The following is a 19981-nucleotide window of genomic DNA, read 5'->3' as shown; positions in this document are numbered from 1 at the left end:
GTTAATTACAGTATTATTTATGCACTTTGAAATGATTTGTGTTTTGTTTTTTGAGCTGTGAATTATCTTCAGGGTTATTGTTACTACTGTACCCTTTTCAATGTTCTGAATGGAGATTTGGAAGCGGTGCACTGAAGATCTGTTATCACCATCTGATAGGCGGAAATTAAAACTGTCTTGACCTTTTGACCCAATTGATCCAGTGTGCACATATCTCAGTCGGTTCATATCGATGTCATCTTGACTGCAGTTCATGCCAAGGTGCAGGGGCAGCCAGTCCCTGCCTTCCTGATAGAAACAAAACATGTCATGAATATGGTGGATAAAACCTTTCACAATGAAACAGAAACTCAGCACCAGAGAAAGAAAATCAGAGACAATCAGAAGTTCACAGATTTTCATTATTGAACACGAAAACACACCAATCTAAGGCTAACACCAAGGTGAGCTGTCTTCTTAAACTGCAGAGGTTCAAGAAGTTCACCACCACTTTCTCAAGGGCAACTAGGGATGGGCAATAAATGCTGGCCCAGCCAGTGAAGCCCACATCCCATGAATGAGTAAAAAAAAAAATTCAGTGTAAATTATGTCTACAATATGATTAAAAGACAAAGCCAATACATTGTCTAGCAAATGTTGTGCTGCCGCCATTTTACCAGGTAAATGTTAAGCAATATTACATTGCTGACTGTGTTTATCACAAAAAGTTCATTTTAACTAAATGTGAAAGAAACGTGAGCAATAACTGAAACAAAGCACATGATAGAAACTCTATGACACAGTTCAAACTAGCCCTGGATGCCAAATTGACATGATTCTCAGTGTAGGCTGTAACTTAGTATATTGCCAACATGATCTACTTCTTAGAGCAGCCTGTTGCTATACTGTGTCACTTACTATACAGGCAACATGACAAGGTTACAGTGTAGGCTATTACATGCCATGCCCTTTTTAGTGCATGCTGTAGTGTTCAATTGCTCTGTGTTTGATTATGAAAGTCTGTTTATATTTCTGCTCACTGTGCTTGATTGGTGAAGCCTGGGTGCAGACTCAGAGAAAAGTGAACAAACTGTAGAAGGAACTGTAACCCAAAGCTATAAGCATGGAGTGGATATTTTAAATCACTGTGAATGAATTCCCTATTTCATACCTAAGCCTGGATTTTTCCTTCCAAAATGTGGCGGTGGGGGGACAGCCCAGATCTCAAAAATCCTGCCCCCAATTCTGACAGGTCCTATTTTTACTGGGGGGGCGGGGAAGGACTGGGCTGACTCCCACTGAAATTTGGAGGGCCATTTGAAATCGGTGCTGAGTTCAAACAGATCTCATTTTCACTGGAGCAAGGGAGTTATGAATCTTTAGAAATGACATAAATTATCCTGAAGGGCGAATAAGGTCTGCAGGACTGTCAAACTGCAAAGTTATTTAAATTCCCAGCCCTTCAAAAGATGAAATGCAACTGCCTACCTGTGTCGGTGAGTTGAAAAATCTGTTCTAGCAGTTTCAAAAGCTGTCAGTTGACATAGCCCTAGGTTCTTTCATTATAGGATTACTACAGCTTGTCTGCTTTCTACAACCTATCATTATCAGAGTGGGGCTATAAGTTCACAGTTTGACTCACAGCTCAAAAAGGTTAATAAAGGATTAGTTATCTTTGATATGGGGTTATGAACACAAATGTTTGTTTTTTATAAAGGATTCAATACTTGAGGGGATTTAAATGTATTGAACAGGCTTTCATTAATGAGAGTTTTTTAATATAGTGAAGTATGTAATATATGTCTAGAGCTTAATTTTATTTCATCTCAGCGTGGCTCCTGAGATCTATCTAATGTGAATATTGGATGTTTTGGCATGGAGGTCATAAGGGTAAAGGGTGGTTGGTGGGGTCATGAGTTAGCATGGCTTAGCACTAAGTTGGCATAGGGGCTAAAAGAGGCCAAAGGCATGGGTGGGGCCATGGGTCGGTATTAATTGGCACTAAGTTGGCATTGAGGTTATAAGGGGCCATTGGGAGTGGCTAGGGGTACGGATTAGCATGAGTTCACATGTATAGGCTTGGGGAAGTGGGGAGGAAGAGGGTGTGAGCAGTGATGGCTAAGGGGCCTGATTTTTAAGAAAACAACTGGAACGAAGCCCTAGAGAACCAGAGATAGTCCTTTTGAACAGCCTGTCTTGGCACTTCGCAACCCTTGTGGCTGCCTCCTGCCTGCGTCTGCCGAAAGCTGGCCTGAGTCCACCCACACCAGCCCCATCCATCTGCTCCGAGGACAAAGATCCCACCTGAAGCAGGTGTGGTGAGCTGGGAAATTTCCTGACTTGAGCTACCCGCCTCAGAGGTGAAAATCTAGGCCAAAGAAACTAATATCTACATTGCTCTGAGATATAACATGCACAACAAAGTGCCAACGAGGATGATGGAGCAAAGTTTAAATTTTTTGACTCCTGCACTTTTCCTTTCTTTACTAGGAGATCTACCCAAGCCATGGGATTGATGGATTTTGGGGTTCATGATGTACTTTCTCACTGAAGGGATGGACAGTCTGCGTATAGCAGATCCACAAGAAGGCAATACCCGTGAAGACTACACATGCTGTCAATTACTATCCTACAAACATAAATTACTTCACAGTGTAGGGAGTCACTTACCATTGGGCAAACATGATATGATTCTCAGTGCAGACCATGAGTCATTATTCTCCAAGGTAACACACTTGCCAGGGGAGACTGCCACTTTCTATTCAGCCAGTATTACTCAGTTAAATTGCACCACTAATCTCACAATGCGTTACAACCCCATCATTCACTTACCAATGATCTCCATCAATCAACTCATTCCTCACAGTCATAATCTCACCTCACTCTCACATGTATAAGCACTGTTGCAAGCCTCACATCCACATCTCATACCTTGCACATGCTGCCAGCTATTCGACCATGACAGCCACATCACCCAAACATATTATACTGCACTTACTGATACACTGTCCTCTCTCTTGAATGACATGGTGTCGCATAACCAGAGTCAGCAGGAGCTAACCCACTGGGGACAGACACGGCTGCATGTCCTCACCTCAATGGTGAAGGCCACTTGCCATCACTGGACTGTCCATAGCTGAGGCTGTGACAATAGATGAGGCTGAAACCATTAAGATTGACAGAATGCTCATACCTAATTCTAATCTCACATTCCACTTTACCTGCATCTCATGATCTCTTCTGACTTACAAACTGCTGTTGGTATAAGCATCTGCCTTTCACTTTCCTTCACTCCCCTTCCTTTCCCCCACTGCAACCCACCGTTGTGTCTTTCTCCTTTCAGATTTCATAGAGCTGCCATCTAGCCTGGCAGTAGGTCAGAAGCGTGAAGTCAAAGAGGAAGAAGAAACTGAAGATTAAGAATCACTGCCACTCGATATCACACTTGCAATCACCAGCTTGCATAGCGGCACTGAGGGTACTTCGGGATAAGGAGGCAGACAAGATTTGCAGCTGGTGCACCATAGAGTCATAGGCCAGAATTTTACCAGTCCTTTGGGGATGGCTGGGCTGGCAAAATGGCATCAGGAGGAGTTGGCGGAGATAAGATACACGAGGTCTTCTGCCACCACCTCATTTTGCCAGCGGCAGGTCGGCTGCCTTCTGGGAGGCCAATTGAGGCCCAATTCCCATCTCTGTGTGCATTTTGCCTGCGTTGGCGGGGGGAGACCACCATTGAAACCTGGCGGCCTTCCTGAAGGCTTTGGAGATGGGGTGGGGGCCTTCCTTTTTGGATACTCCATGGTCCATGGAAGGTCCCCCAGACGAGATCCTTGCAGCAGCCGCACTGCTAGCACTTAACGAGTGCTGCTGATCAGCGCTGCCTGACCCTGAAGTTCCCCAACGCCACTTACCCCTCTTCAAAAACACACAGCCACTGTTGAAACTGCAGTTACAGTGATGGTCAGTAACAGAGCAAAGGTGTGAGAATGTTGTAGAATGGCATGTTCACTGGTACTGTAGTTGATGAGGTAATCACAGACGTTTCCAGTGATAAGGGGATATATTGGTTGCCTTCCCCATTCCTGCTCCTTTTCTTCCTCCTCCTCCTCATCCTTTCCTACATCCTCCTTTTCCTCCTTCTCCTCAGCTGCTCATCGTATACCCTGGTAGCAGGAGGCTATCCCCTCATGGTGGTGAGGTTGTACATGATGTAGCAGCCCATAAAGAATCATGCAATACATCCTGGAGAGTACTCAAAAGCAGTCCAGAAAGTGCTGCAACAGCAACCCAGTGGCGTGTTCAATGACATTTCATGTGACAGCATGGCTACCATTAAATGCAAGCTACCCTTGCATTGTGCACAGGAGTCATAAGCCAGAATGGACAGCCCTTGTTTTCCAGTAGAAACTCTTTGCTTCGACATGGTAGTTCAAATACTGGAACAGCAGACTGGTGCAGAGTAAAGGCATCAGCATGGCCTCCAGGCTGTCTAGCATTCCCCTGCACAATGTGTTTAGCACAATCACACACCAACGGCTTATTCTGGGAGTGGAGTGAATAAAACACCTCTGTGCTTCTAGTATATCTCTGAATTTCAAAGCATTGCCCACAAAGTAACATATGTGCAGTCACCCGGCTCCAGAAAGGAGTCTGCTAGTTTATGAAGCCATGGACACTCTCTGCCTGGTTGTCTCTGGTTAAAATGAATGCAATGTACTCCCCTCTCTGGCATAGCAGTGGAGGTGACCTGCAAGGCAATGCTCCAATCTGGAAGGATCCCGATACAAAGGATTTCATGAGCACTGTCACCATGACAGCAGCTGGCACTGCCATCCTCGCCCTGCTCTGAAGCTGTAGATCTGCCTGTGGCAAGAGGCAGATTTCAGTGAGCATCTCTTTCATAAAACAGAGACGTCGAACATACTGTTTCTCACTGAGATTGAGATAAGGGATTTGCTCTCTCAGGACTTCAGGTGGAAATGGCCATGTGCTCTTCTCCCCTTTCTCCTTGTCCCTCCTCAGCAGTTTGTCCTCTTCTGCGTCAACTCTGCTCATTCTTCCAGACACGCTGCAGGCCTGGGGGATGGAAACTGCAGCCCCTATGACTGGGAGCAAATAGTCTGAGCAGAACTCTTGAAGGCAGAACCATTGCTTTCACTACATGCAACACCATTCCTTGTAGACTTCATCAATTTTAAATAAGATTAAAAACCACCAAATACTACCACTAATTCAGCCATAGCCAGTTAAAATCAATCAGAAACTAACCCGCAAGTAGTTGATGGTGCCTTTAAATAGCACTGGTGAGGGGATCCTTCCGGCTGCTGAACATAGGGTCCAGCTGAGCGAGGTTAAGAGGGGATGTTAGTTCAGGTGTTGAGATCAAAATTACATCACTACAGCATATTACATGCTAACTGACACCACAATCTGCCTGTTCTGCATACTTTTAGCGCACACTCCTAATGCCCTTACAATATGATGTTGACATGACCTACACCAGAACTGTGCAAATTTGCACACAAAACAGCAACGAGAACGCTGAAAAAACAGGCATTATTCAGCCGCATTTTGCAGCTCTGGTCACTCACCCTCAAGAAAATACTCCATATTTGATATGTTTCTCATATCAAAAGAATGACCTTACGCTTCTCCCACACTGAATTATCTGAACAAAATTAAATCTCTTGGAATTCTCAATCTGTCTTTAATATTTAAGTTAATGTTAACTCTGAAAATGACAGCCAATAGAAAAACAGTCTGTGATTTTTACACAGCATGAGTCACCTATACATCTGATAGAGCTTGAATCGGCCGCATCTCAAATTGGAATGTCGTACTTCCACAGAGTCACTGGCTGAAATTAGCCACTTACCTTGAGCTGGAGCACTCCCTGATTGGGAGCATTTTCTATCACATAATACACATGCTGTCTTGAACTGTCTTTATCTTCAGCTTCCAGGACTACACTCGAGATGATTTTGCTATCTCCAATCTCCACCTTCAGTCCATTGTTCCTGGGAGAGTTTAAAATATTCCAGTCAGTGAACAAACCTCAACTAGATTAGTTAGAGAAGATATTTTGTTTATCTTTAAGGGGCTCACTACATCATTGTCCACAGGTCTATGCCATCCATTTATATCTCATCATATTTGTGATTTAATTGTTATAGTACTGCAAAGAAATCCACAGGAATTATGAACAATTTACCTTTGACCTGCAAAATGAAATGTGCTTTATTACACAGAGATCATCACTATTATGAATGCCAAGCGTTTAACTGATTGCAAAGCTCCAATTTAAGTGATGATTTTGTCTTGTGCCTCAGACATGGGCAGAAATGACACATACCATATTCAAAGTCTAAACAAGAGTTTTATTCAATACTTAAAATTGTCTCCAGCCTGATGCTTCCTGTTTATTTTCTCTTTCTCTGCATCAAAGGCAGGCTGAGAGTTAACATATCAGAGAGGAAAATGTTGAACAATCCATTCATATCTTATCTCGCAGATATCAATCTATCCCATCCTCATCGTCAAACATTGCCGGGAATTTAATAATAATAATAGAGATAAAAACAAAAAACTGCGGATGCTGGAAATCCAAAACAAAAACAGAATTACCTGAAAAAACTCAGCAGGTCTGGCAGCATCGGCGGAGAAGAAAAGAATTGATGTTTCAAGCTGTGGAAGGGTCATGAGGACTCGAAACGTCAACTCTTTTCTTCTCCGCCGATGCTGCCAGACCTGCTGAGTTTTTCCAAGTAATTCTGTTTTTGTTATTGCGGGGAATTTTATATTTCTCCCCCACCGGGCATGTTTTTGGCAGGGAAGACATGTAAAATAGTGTAGGTGGCTAGCCCACAGCCTTCCTGTCCACCCCTAAGCTGTTCCCCATAATAAGTGGGTGGGTAAAGGCATCAGCCTCCCCGCCCATCGTTAGGCCTATTGAGGCCCTTAACTGGCAGCTAAGAGCCTAATTCCACCTCTACTACCATGGAAGACTGAGGTATAAGGCCAGCCCGTTTTTTTAGTACCTCTAGTGAAAAGACAGGACTCTTTGTGAAGGTTTTTTTTCCCTATCAATCATTCACAATGAAGGAATGGCGAAATATTTCCAAGTCAGGATGATGTGTGGCTTAGAGGGTGATATTCCAACGTGTTTGCTGCCCTTGTCCTAAGTGCCCTGTCCGCATCTGGGGCACCCCTCCAAGATGGTAACCCCCCACTTTGTGACTCACCCACCTGTCCTCCAAAGCCCTCCATTCCATCCCCTCTGTTGCTCCTTTAGGGTCCCCGATCTCTCCCTGCCCAAAATGCCAGACTTACCTCAGTCCAGTATCCATGCTCTCTTCTTCTTGGAGACTTCTTGTAACTCTTTCGAGTACAAACACGTTTCCATCTGTTCCTATTCAGATGAAGTAACATTGTTTCATAGTTTGCCATTGTGAGATTTGAACTCTTGATCTTGGGGTTACAAGCCCAGTACCATAACCACTTGGCTATTTAGTCCCTGCAGTGGCCACCACTGGGTTCTAGTGCTCCTGGGACCAATCAGCTGTCAGCCAATCAGATTTGCTTTCTGTGTTTCTAAGGGGTGGAAGTCGCATACTTACCTAAGGTCATTCCCGGCATATTATTGCTGCAGGGCAGCCTTTTTTAAACTCGGTCGGCTCAAGTTCATTTTCCAGACTTCAGCAGTTGTCTGGAGTCAGACCAGCCACATGGAGGTGAGAGCCATGTAATGGAAGTCGGAAGAGTTTTCAAAGCTAAGTAAAAGTGTTTTTAAAAGTTTCAGGGACCCACCACTTCATTGTTAAACTTCCACTGCAGGTCAGTGGAGGAGCCAGAATTAATAACTTTGCCAATTCCGGAGGTCATCATCCTCCTGGCATCGCACAGGCACGAGAGTAGTGGGCACAGCTATTTGAACTTCACCTGAGAAACAGGAAAGGTGTAGCTGGGGATGGATGCCGCACCCTTAGAAACCTAGGCTATTGGATGCGGGGAGCAGCAGCTTATACAGGAAGGGAGAACACCGGGCATCAGGAGGACAGACAAGCAGGAGGAAGGCCATGAGGGAGAAGGAGACAATACCCTGAGGGTTTCATCATGTATTTGGGGTCTAGTTGGGGTTCTTTGAGGCTTTCCTATTCTCCAAATGTAAGCTGCTTGAGACTGTAGTTTGTTCAAACCATTAATATTTATTTACAGCTCTATCTTAGGAACTCTGTATGAGGTTGGACTTGTCCTCCCTCCATATCTCTGATACTTAGTCCTGTGTTATTACATCATAGTTACATCAGCATCATGTGCTGCTTACGTTAACCCTTTGCTCTACCCTGAGCACAGGATCTATGTGTAGAAGCCTATAGCTGACTGTGCACATCTATTTATTCATTCATGGGATGTGGGCATCTCTGGCTAGGCCAGCATTTATTGCTCATCCCTAACTGCCCTTGTTCACAGGGCATTTATGAGTCAACCACATTGCTGTGGGTCTGGAGTCACATTTAGTGCAGACCAGGTAAGGACAGCAGATTCCTTCCCTAAAGGACATTAGTGAACCAGATGGGTTTTTACGACAATCAGCATTTCCCTCAGCCAGGGAAAATCCAAAACTCAGTTGGGTTCCCTCCGGAGACAGGTTTCTGACACAAAAACAGACACAACTCTTGTTTCATGTCTCCTGTGGGAAAATCCAGCCCAAGATGTCTGGGTTCTATCCTCGACTTTATCATCTTTACCCAGCAGCATCTTGCACAGATACAGAAAGAAAATAATGTTGATGGATTTTACACAGAGAATACGTGCCATGTACTCACTTCCCAGACCTAAGTGCTTAATAAATTCATTTGTCTTAAAGAGCAACACTTTCTAACCACTCCCTAAATAAGAACATAGAAACATAAGAAATAGGAGGAGTATACCATGCAGCCCCTCAAGCCTGCTCCGCCATTCACTATGATCATGGCTGATCTTCTGCCATAACTCCACTTCCTGTCTGCTCCCTTGATTCTATGAGAGACCAAAAATCTCTCTATCCTAGTCTTAAATATACTCAACAATGGGGCATCCATAACTGCCTGGGGTAGAGAATTCCAAAGATTCACACATGCTAAATGAAGAAATTTCTCCATACCTCAGTCCTAAATGATCAACCCTTTATCCTGAGATAATGCCCGTGTTCTAGATTTCCCAGCCAAAGAAACAACCTTTCAGCGTTTACCTGGTCAAACTCCTTCAGAATCTTGTATGGTTCAATGAAATCACCTCTTATTCTTCTAAACTCCAAAGAGTATGGGGCCAATTTACTCAGCCTTCCATAATATGGTAACCCTCTCATCCCAGGGACCAAACTAGTGAACGTTCACTGTACCACCTCGAATGCAAGTACATCCTTCCTTAAATATAAAGACCAAAACCGCACACAGTAGTCCAGGTGAAGTCTCATCAAAGACCTATACAATTGTAACAAGACTTCCTTTTCCTTGTACTCCAAACTCCTTGCAATAAAGGCCAACATGCCATTTGCCTTCCTAATTGCTTGCTGAGTGTTCATATTAACTTTCTGTGTTCCTTGTACGAGTACACCCAAGTGTCTCTGAACATCAACATTTTGAAATTTTACAGCTTTCAAAGGTATTCTGCTTTTCTATTCTTACTGTTCTTACATACTAAAATATTCTTAGGTTAGTCACTGCAACAGAAAGGTCCTGTGAGGTAACCAAGGAGGTGTGTGCATATGACTCCAAGTGTGTGTGTGCATGTGTGTCAAATTTACTAGGACAATTGGCTGTAAGAAAGAACATGATCAATAGAGCAGTACAGGAAGGTAACTGAGACAGCGAGAGATAGCAAGTATTATGTATGTATACATGTCAGCAGTTGTAAGTGTTGTGAATTTGTGTCATTACAAACATGAGATGATAGTTGTGAACGTACATGTTAGACAGCCACAGACAAATCAAATTACAATGCTGACATGACTTCCTTATATGCCATACAACCATATAGGGTTTATAAAAAAAGTACTTTGCAACATGAAAAAATTATTTTGTCAATTTTACTAACTTCTCAGACCTGAAATATGGTCATTGGATTGGAGCAAATTTTAACAATAAGTAACCTTTTGAAACAGATTGAGCAATCGTACATAGGATAGATTGCTTTTGATCATCGCAATGCTGGCTTCTATGTTGAACTAAAGCAACACTACACATAATATCCATGAAAATAACAGTTGAGAGCAGTTCTCCATCCACCTAGTACACTCCTTTCAACTGACCATAAAATGACCATTGTGTCATCCATTTATTCTCCAGGAGGAGATAAATAACTAGATAAAAAGCTTTTTAAAAAAGAGAAAACTCTGAATCTTCTCGACTAATTTTATTGAAATACATATCGTCTAGCTGACTTTGTGATGAATCACTTGGGGCCCAAGTTGTGATGAGTGGAATTGTGAGGTTTTCTGTTGAAGGTTAAGAAAACATACCTGCTCAGTAACGGTTGTTCATCGTTCAGTGGAAGAATCACGACTGAAATGACTTTGTGGACTTTGTGCTTGCCATCTGACAGCTGAATGGTGAAGCTGTCTGCCACAGTTTCAGAGTCATCATGCATATACATCAACTTCATTCCTGCAAGAGGAGAATAGGGGGCAAGAAAGCAGATTAAAATATTCCTCCAAACAGAACAAAAATAGGTTGCAATATTATCTTTTCCCACATTTGGAATGCATCCATTGTCAAGTCTGTTCTTTTCCATCTCTCTCTCTCTGCTTCTTTCACACATTGAAGCACGGAAAAACACAGCACAGAAAGAGGCCCTCAACATTGGCTAGATTTTCCTGGTCCCCTGGAGATGAGGTTGGAGGCATGGGACCAGAAAAATCGGGGGAAGCAGTGTTGGGATGGCTTTCTGAAACATTCCCACTGCCGAGAAGCTTTCCAGGGTTGGTCTCTAACAGGATCAGCTGCCTGCTCCATGAAGGTGGGTAGCCAATTAGGATGGTTAAGGCCCCAATTAGGGGGGATTTTGTCATGGTGCCAGAACTTTCTCACCAGCTGAACAGCCCCCTATGGTATGTGGAGACTGCCTGCTCATTCGAGGCAGTCTCTTGGCCATAGGCCAAGGAGGGGGTGGTTATCAGAACTGAAGGTTCCATGGTCCAATGGCTTGGCCCACATGAATGAAAGGCTGAAAAAGTGGCCACATTTGATCTTGTGGAGTTTTTCCTCCATCCTGATGTCCTTACTGGTTTCAGGATTCCTCAGTGCAGGCCTTTTGCGTTGGCCTGTGCTTCAGCAATGCCCGAATCCCACAGTGGGGTCGCTGAGCTTCCAGGCCTGCCGGCCCTCTGATTGGGTCTGCAGCATTAATATGATAGCGGGCGTGGAGGTGGCCTCCCAGAAAATTATGCCATCAGTCGTGCTGCGGGTAAATGTGGTCTTGGCATGCCTATTTGGTCCCAATTTTGCAATGTTGAAGCTGCGTAAAAATCCAACCCAATGTGTCTATAATGGCTTTTTGATAGACCTCTCCAATTATTCCCAGTCCCCCACTCTTTTCCCATTGCAAGTTTGCATCTAATTCCCTTTTGGGAGTTATTATTGAAATCGTTTCTGTCATTCTTTTAGGCAACACATTGCAAATCATAATAACTTGCTGCAAAAAACAAACATTCTCTTCATCTCCCCTCTAGTTATTTTGCCAATTACCTTAAATTTGTGTTCTTTGGATTCTTTCCCTCTTGCCAATAAAATCAGAATCTCCCTATTTACTCTATTGAAACCCTTCGTAATTTTAAACACCTATATTAAATTAATAAAAACAAAAAAACTGCGGATGCTGGAAATCCAAAACAAAAACAGAATTACCTGGAAAAACTCAGCAGGTCTGGCAGCATCGGCGGAGAAGAAAAGAGTTGACGTTTCGAGTCCTCATGACCCTTCGACAGAACTTGAGTTCGAGTCCAAGAAAGAGTTGAAATATAAGCTGGTTTAAGGTGTGTGTGTGGGGGGCGGAGAGATAGAGAGAGAGAGAGGTGGAGGTGGGGGGGTTGTGGTTGTAGGGACAAACAAGCAGTGATTCAGGTATTTTTGACCATTTTGATTGATGGGAAGGTTTCAGGGCCTTTGGTAGGGATGAAAATGCTTTGCAATGCAGTTGAATCATAACCCTGCTGAAAATCGAATGTTTATGGAGACATAGAACGTCAGTCTGTTAACTCTTTGTGTCTCTCCACAGGTGGCCAACAGAAGGGAGCCAGGTGATGGGGAATGCATAAGGTCAAGGACGGCCCAAAGGTTCGATGATGATTCTCCGCGAGCCTTCCACCAGGCTGTAATTGACAGGCAGGAGGTCCTAATGCCTGCTGATGGAAAGAGGAGACTTTTGCACATTCTGATCAAAGCAGCATGGACGGCTGTTGCAGCAGAGCTAAGTAGATTTGGCGTCCTTCAGTGAACCTGGATTAATTGCCTAAAATGCCTCAATGGCCTCCTTAAATCTGTAAGGTGAGTGAGGCTCCATTAGGCTATTGTCTTGTTTGCAGCCCAAAGGCGTGAGGTGCACAAGTGTCATTGGTACCGGGGCCTATCGAGGGTTATTGGGTGGGAGTCAGTAGCGTAAAAGGCACACTGGTTACTGGGCGCAAATCATTGTGCAAATTGTACAACCTGTGGAATTCTCAATGGCTATATGCATGAAGGAATGATTGTATAGGGAATTATAAATCATTACAATGTCACACTTTAATTGCACAATGCCAGGGAGAGAAGCAAGACCGGAGGTGGTGTGCCAAAGATGGCCATCCTAACGCCCATATTGAAGAGGTGCTGGAGCAGGCGGTGAACAAGTTAACAGTAAGTTAGGAGGAAGGCCCCAGGGTGGTGAGATTGCAAGGGGCATTCTTTACAATTGAAAGAAAACTGTGTTAAGAAAGCTGAGCGGAGGGTGCATGATGTCTGGTATGATGTTATGACATTGATGCTTTATGAAGGCTCTTGTGCACCGGGGATTAACGAGTTGAAAATAGTAAAACGCAAACACTGAATAACATCTCACGATGTGTGCAGTGCTGCCAATGTGGTTGTTAATCTCCGCGTATTCACCTCAAAAGGTAGAAAATGGCCATAACCATCTCTACTTTTGTCTCCTACACAGTGCAACATAAACTGCTGTTGCCACAAGCCCTGAGGAGGAAGAGGAAGCCTCAGAGGGTGCAACGTCACATCCTTGATCTGCACCCCAACACCAGTGCAGGTACACAGACCTCAGTGGATATTCACGCCTCGGAAGTAGAGGAACCACAAACTGATGAGAAGGCACATTACAGTCGCATGTGCAGTTGAAGAAGCAGGCCTCTGGCAGTCAGAGGGAGGCTGGAGGCGAGTGAGCTGCTGAGTCTCAGTCTGATGATGAGCCTTTGGAGTCATATGTTAGGTAACATATGCTAGATGTCCAGCTCAAAGAGCAGGAAATGTGGTGGAGATACCAGAGGAGTTGCGCATTCTTTGGAGGTGTCCATCTTGGCCATGAACGCTACAATCACCCACTCTATGGAACTTATGGCTTTCTCTGTTGACATGCTGGCAACTATCTTGGAGGGCCAAACCCAGCAGATTACTGAAGCAATTGTGGGTCTGAGTTCTGACGTGCACTTCATTGCCTTGTCTCTGAGCTTAGGGGCTCAGAGCCAGGCAGGGCAACAGTGGGACAAGGAGTCTGGAGCCCCATCCACCTCCTGGCCTCTCTCAGGAAAGTAGTGAGGGCCAAATGGACCTCATGGTGGAGGTTGAGACGCAGCTGATGCCATCTGGGGGCACCTGTCAGGGTACTTCTGATGGAGTCAGCCTCTCCTCTGCCATTGGCACAGATACCTTTGCGTGCCATTTTGACAGATGAGCCACCTGCAGGAAACTGGGACCCTCACGGCCTCAGGTGACCAGAAGATGATCGCCAAAGCCATCTCAAACATGGGGGCCTGTCTCCAATAGAGCTGGTATTCAGGCACCATACCACAGCACCCATAAAAGAATGAAGAAACCCCACCGTAGTCACACATGGGTGAATATCAAAGTTTGTATTATTTGCATATGTTACTGAGTTTGTGTGTACATAAATGATATCTTGTTTGAACACCATTCAAAAGACCACTGATTTATTTATTGTGTGCGAGAATGCATAGAGGTGGATTCCACTGATGGTCTTATTTGAATGATTAATCATGTGCCCCCAAATGAATTAGACGGTTTGGATGTTTGAGATAGTCTGAGATGTGGAACTGGTTTTCCTGTGATGAAGGAGGAAGAAGGAAACATTGGCCAAGATGATGAGATATTTATGGTCTGAACTATTGAAATCTTCTCAGGATTGGAGCCTCCCTTGACTCACGCCCATCGAGATGCTCTCTGGCAGGGCCTTGCACATCTGGCTTCAGTAGTTCACCCTCCTCTTCCTCTAAGTCGTTATCAAAGGAATGGTTTGCCTACTGCAACTCAGCCTCTGAGTAGGGATCGCCTCTCTGCAGAGCCAGGTTGTGGGGTGCAAAACAAACAACACCATGAGGCACGCTCTCAAAGATGTGAGTACTGGAGAGATCCGCCAGATTGGTTGAGGGCATCTCAATCTCAGTTTGACCAGATCAATAGCATCATAAGCCACTTCTCCAAAGGGTAACCTTTGTGATCCAGCAATCATTGTTCCAATGCATCAGGTCCACAAAACATTGCTGGCACCTGGGAATGCCTGAGGATGTAGGAGTCATGGCAGCTCCCTTTGCACACATCTGCATTATATGCTGCTGGCTGTCGCAGGCTTAGACATTGATCGATTTGTACCTCTTTCTGTTAATAAACAATACTGGCTGCCCTGTTGGTGACTTGATGGTGACATGGATACAATCAATGATGCCTTGCACCCTTGGAAATCCTGCCATGGCTGCAAAGCCTCTTGCTCTTTTCATGTGACCAATGTCAGTATTGAATGCAATGGATTGTTCTGCATGGCAAAACATGGCACCTGTAAAGACCTTAATGCTGTGTTGTGCTGCAGGCTGGGTTATACCATTCAGGTCTCCACAGGCAGCCTGAAATGAACCTGATGCAAAAAAGTCAAGCGCCACTGTGACTTTCAATGCCAACGGCAACAGATGGTCCCCACACAGTTGAAGCTATGTCTGGGGCAAGCATGCTGCTTCATCATTCCAGGTGCATATTTAAAGTCCAGCCATGTGCACACATCTGTGTTTCCAGCCTGCGATTGCTACAAAGAAGGCATGGCCCTGAAAGGCAAAGAGACTGCAGCCCCCAGGTTCAATTACACGTCCCTCGAGCGCCTTTTGGACACAGTGGAGGCTTGCTGTGGAGTCCTCTACCCCCACTCAGGCCACAAGATGAGCAGCAACATCACTAATCTGGTTTGGGAGGCAGTGCAGTGTTGGTCAGTGCCAACGCTCTTCAAAAAAGGACAGCTACCCAGTGCTGCAAGAGGATGAATGATCTCCTTTGTTCTGCCAGGGTAAGTCACACTTCTCATCACTCTCAACTCTCACACTCACAAACACATCACACATCCACAAGGTGCTCATTCACTGCCGGTTCAACAGACATCACTATTCACTCTCTCACACACACCTTCATTGCCCTCATCCTGTCCATGGGACCACTCACCATCCACACATGCCAGGCATACTTATCATCTGGCTTGGCAGGCGACCTACTTACACTCTCTCCATCTGTATTCATGCAGGACAAGATGGCTGTGAGTGATGTGTCTTGTTTCACAGGCCACTGCCATGCATTAATTATCTCCCCTTGCTTCCACAGGCACATCTGGGAAACAAAGGATGGAGTCCACGACCCAGGGCCCCCAATCAAGCCCCAAAGAAACCTCTGAAGAGGAATCTGGAGGCACCCTCCTTGAAGTCCTGTCACAGTGCTCACCCACATCCTCAACCAGCACAGAGCAACACACCTCAGTGGGACTTAGCTTTAGAGTAGCCTTGGGATCACAATCTGGTGAGCACATCGTACTGTCTGATCCACAGCAGGCGGAGGCAGGGACTTCCCAAGTGTCCGGCGCTCGGAGGACTGCTGAAGGCCAGAAATTTGCTGAGTCCGAGTCAGATGACAAGCCTCTGACTTGGGCATGTCACAGTTGCTGGAGCTGCAAAGGCAAGCTCGCGAACATCAGGAAGGGATGTCGGCTGCACTTCTCAGATTGCAAGGCATGATGGAGGAGTCTGTCTACCTTCACCCTGAGGTGATAGTGCCGGCATGCCAACGTATAGAGGTCAACACTGGTAGGATGGCGGTCGCCATGGAGACCTTAGCTCAGGTCATTGGTCCTGCATTGCTGCACGGACTCAACTCCACCGTTGATGCCATAGTTGGGCTCCAACAGTGTGTACATGACAGGGATGCAGGGCAGCACCATCTCACTCCAGCTACCCCTTCTCCTCAAGCAGTCGGTCTAGGGCCTTTGGTTACCCATACGGAGGAAGATCAGCAGGTGTACCCACCGGTGCCATCCATCCAGGTGACTCAGGGAATGTCGAGCCCATCTGAATCCCCTCTTCCTGTGACCTCAGCGGCTCCAGCTTCACTGGCCAAGAAGGGTGCCACTGCCCCACAGTAGGACCTTGAAAGCAGGCTGGGGCTCACCAAGTCTCAGCACTCCAGGACATGCCCATCAAGGTCATCACAGACCGGGCATAGCAGTCATCAAGCTGCCTCTACCTCAGCTGTGGATGTCCAGGGAGCATCAAGATATAGTGGCAGGATTAGGAAGGTTAAGATGTAGTTCCACAGTCTGGTGTTAATCACTTGTACATACTGTTCACAGTTGTCAATAAATTCCCAAGAATATCTCCCTGTCTATGGCTCCTTGTTCTGATGAGCAGTGTTCTTGTCACTCAGATGTGAAACTTTTCCACACAAGATAAAGGCAGGTGTCTCAGTCCAGGGCCTCTTCCCCATGCTCTGTGCAGCCTTCAGACCAACGTGATGGTATGGCCTCACACACCCTGGACATATTACTGATGCCTGCACCTCAACAATGCTTGTAATTGCTGCCAGAATATTGTGGGCAGGTGTCAGAGTTCTCTCAGTCTATCTGTGTGCTCTCAATGCCTTTTAGGTGGGGGTGGCCCCCATCTCTTCAGCATCTGTGACTAGTGACACTGTGCTCCTGAAGGCATCAGGTGCTGCAAGCGGACAAAGGATCAGATACTTTTAAGTTTCATGGCTCTGTCTCTGTATATGATATGATATGATATGGCTATCCTCACTGCATGTCATCATCATCCTCTACAAATCTTGCAACTATGAGGATCTCCCGAGTGCGCCTGCTTCATCTGACCAGTGCAAGGGCCTCATCGCCGTCATCACTGCCTTCGAAAACCTCCTCCTCCCTGTGGGTGCCCTCATCGGAGGAGGCATGCAGCTTCTCCATCTCCTCCTCAGCCAGTCCTCTCCCCGTTACAATCTGGCACTGCAAAAGGCACAGCAAGCAACGATCACGTGTGACACCCTCTACAGACTGTATTGCAGGGCTCTGCCAGACCGATTCCAAGGACCGGAACCCCATTTTCAGCATCCCGATGGTCTGCTCCACTAAGTTGCAAGTTGCGGCATGAGCCTCGTTACACCTTCGCTCTGCTGCAGTCTGAGGCCACTGCACGGGTGTCATTAGCCACATCCTCTACAGGTAGCCATTGTCCCTGAGGAGCCATCCCTGCAGCCTCTGTGGACCCTGGAAGACTTCAGGGATCTGTAACTGACTGAATGTAGGAATTGTGCACACTCCCTGGGAACTGTGCACAGACCTGCAGGATGCGTTTGTGGTGGTCGCATATCAGCAGGACATTCAGTCAACGAAATCCATTGAAGTTGACTTAGTTGGCTGCGTGTTGCAACGGAGGGCTGAGCACCACGTGAATTCAGTTGAAGGCACCCTGCACCTATGGGAAACCCGAGATCTGGGCAAAGCTAATCAATCTTGCATCCTGGCTGTCTTGGTCCCGGGCGAAATACACAAAGTTATGTGCCCACACGAAGATGGCACCCATGACCTTATGGACTCATTTGTGGCTGGAGACTTGTAATCCCACAGAGGTCTCCTGAAAGGAGCCACTGGCGTAAAAATTGAGCACCACATCACTTTCACGGCCATAGGCAGTAATTGCCCTCCATGTCCCCATGGCATTCGCAGTCTTTGGTGACAATGGTTCTCGGTCATTTGTAGGAATGAAAGGCAGTGTCTATAGATTCTGGGTTTAACTAGGCACCGACCAGCGACGGCTCACTGTGGCTCTTCGACGGTGTCTGTGGGAGCCCCAGCCAACCTTTCTTCCTGAGGGTGCTGCTCCACCCTCTGTGCAGCCAGGTGCCTCAGTCGCACTCTTCTCAGTTGTCTTCGCTCTCTGCAAACCATGAGGCATACAACTAGTTCACCAGGCTCCAAGATCCTGATGTACCCTTCCTGCAGGATGAAAGAGAGAGACACATGGTTAGCATAGGTGTACTAAGAATCTGTCCTGGGTAAGTGTGAAGGCTCCTTAATGCTTCCTGGAGTGTGCTGGCCACCACTGGGATGGTCAGAATTTATTGCGCTGCATGGCTGCCCAAAACCCCACCCACCTCCGCCCAACTCCATCTGACCGATTGGTGGCAGCTTTGCCCATTGGACTGCATGCTGTGCTTTCAGCTCAGGCATTCTCCTAACCCACACTGCAAGGCTGCACTGTTAGCTTGAACCATGGGGGAGACCGGTCCAAACCTGACTGATGACATTGCAAGGGGCTGTGAGCGCCTCCACCAGTGATTGCTCCACGGCCAGCTTTAGCAAGGAGATTGTACATGTGCAGTTGTCCAACTATTTTGCAGTACACTAAACACTCATTACAGAATCTCAGAATTTTAACGACACAAAAGGAGGTCATTTGGCCATCGTGTATGCACAGGCTCTCCAAATGAGCATTATGACCTAATGCCATTGCCCTGCCTTTCCCCCGTACCCCTGCACATTGCTTCTATTCAAATAATCATTTTATGCCCTCTTGAATGCCTCAATTGAATGGGGCCCCACCACACTTCCAGGCAGTGCATTCCAGACATGAAACACTTGCTGTGTGAAAAGGTTTTTTCTCATGTCGCATTTGCTTCTTTCGCAATCACTTTAAGTCTGTGCCCTCTCGTTCTTGATCCTTTTACAAACGGGAACAGCTTCTCCCTATCTACTTTGTCCAGCCCCCTCATGATTTTGAACATCTCTATCAAATCTCCTCTCAGCCTTCTTCTCTCCAAGGAGAACAGTCCCAACCTCTCGAATCTTTCCTCATACTGAAGTTTCTCATGCCTGGAAGGATTCTTGTAAACCTCTTCTGCATTCTCTCTAATGGGTTCACATCCTTCTGATAATGTGGCACCCAGAATTGTACACAATAGTCCAGCTGTGGTCTAACGAGTGTCTTATATGAATTCAGCATAACCTCCCTGCCCTTGTACTCTTTGCCCCTATTAATGAAGCCCAGGATACTGTCTGCTTTATTAACTGCTCTCTCCACCTGTCCTGCCACCTTCAATGATCGATGCGTATACTCCCAAGTCTTTCTGCTCCTGCACTCCCTTCAAAATTTCACCCCTTATTTTACATTGTCTTTCAATGTTCTTCCTACCAAAATGCATCACCTCACAATTGTCCACATTGAACTTCATCTGTCACCTATCTGCCCATCCACCAACTTGTCTTGTCTTTTTGAGGTTCTACACTGTCTTCCTTGCAGTTTGCAACACTCCCAAACTTCATACCATCAGCACACTTTGAAATTGTCCCTGGCACACCAAGATCTAGATCATTAATATACATCAGGAAAAGCAAGGGTCCCAATACCGACCTCCGGGGAACTCCATTATAAAGTTTCCTCCAGCTCGAAAAATATTCATTGACCGTTACTCTCTGCTTCCTAGTTTTTAGCCAAATTTGTATCCAT

At 45.8% G+C, this 19981-nt stretch overlaps 1 protein-coding gene across 1 annotated transcript in view; it reads right to left on the bottom strand.

Moving 5' to 3' along the window:
- The window catches only part of LOC121277230 (FRAS1-related extracellular matrix protein 1-like), a 391688-nt gene that overhangs the window by 90094 nt on the left and 281613 nt on the right, over positions 1-19981 (bottom strand). Inside the window, exons 20-22 of the mRNA XM_041186416.1 lie at positions 10481-10625; positions 5858-5999; positions 93-288 (exon numbers count right to left, since the gene is read on the bottom strand). Coding sequence (XP_041042350.1) covers positions 93-288; positions 5858-5999; positions 10481-10625 — 483 coding nt within the window. The remainder of the gene's footprint in view (positions 1-92; positions 289-5857; positions 6000-10480; positions 10626-19981) is intronic.

This window comes from Carcharodon carcharias, chromosome 4 (genome assembly GCF_017639515.1).
Source record: "Carcharodon carcharias isolate sCarCar2 chromosome 4, sCarCar2.pri, whole genome shotgun sequence".
NCBI lineage: Eukaryota > Metazoa > Chordata > Chondrichthyes > Lamniformes > Lamnidae > Carcharodon > Carcharodon carcharias.
This window is presented reverse-complemented; position numbering and strand designations above follow the sequence as displayed.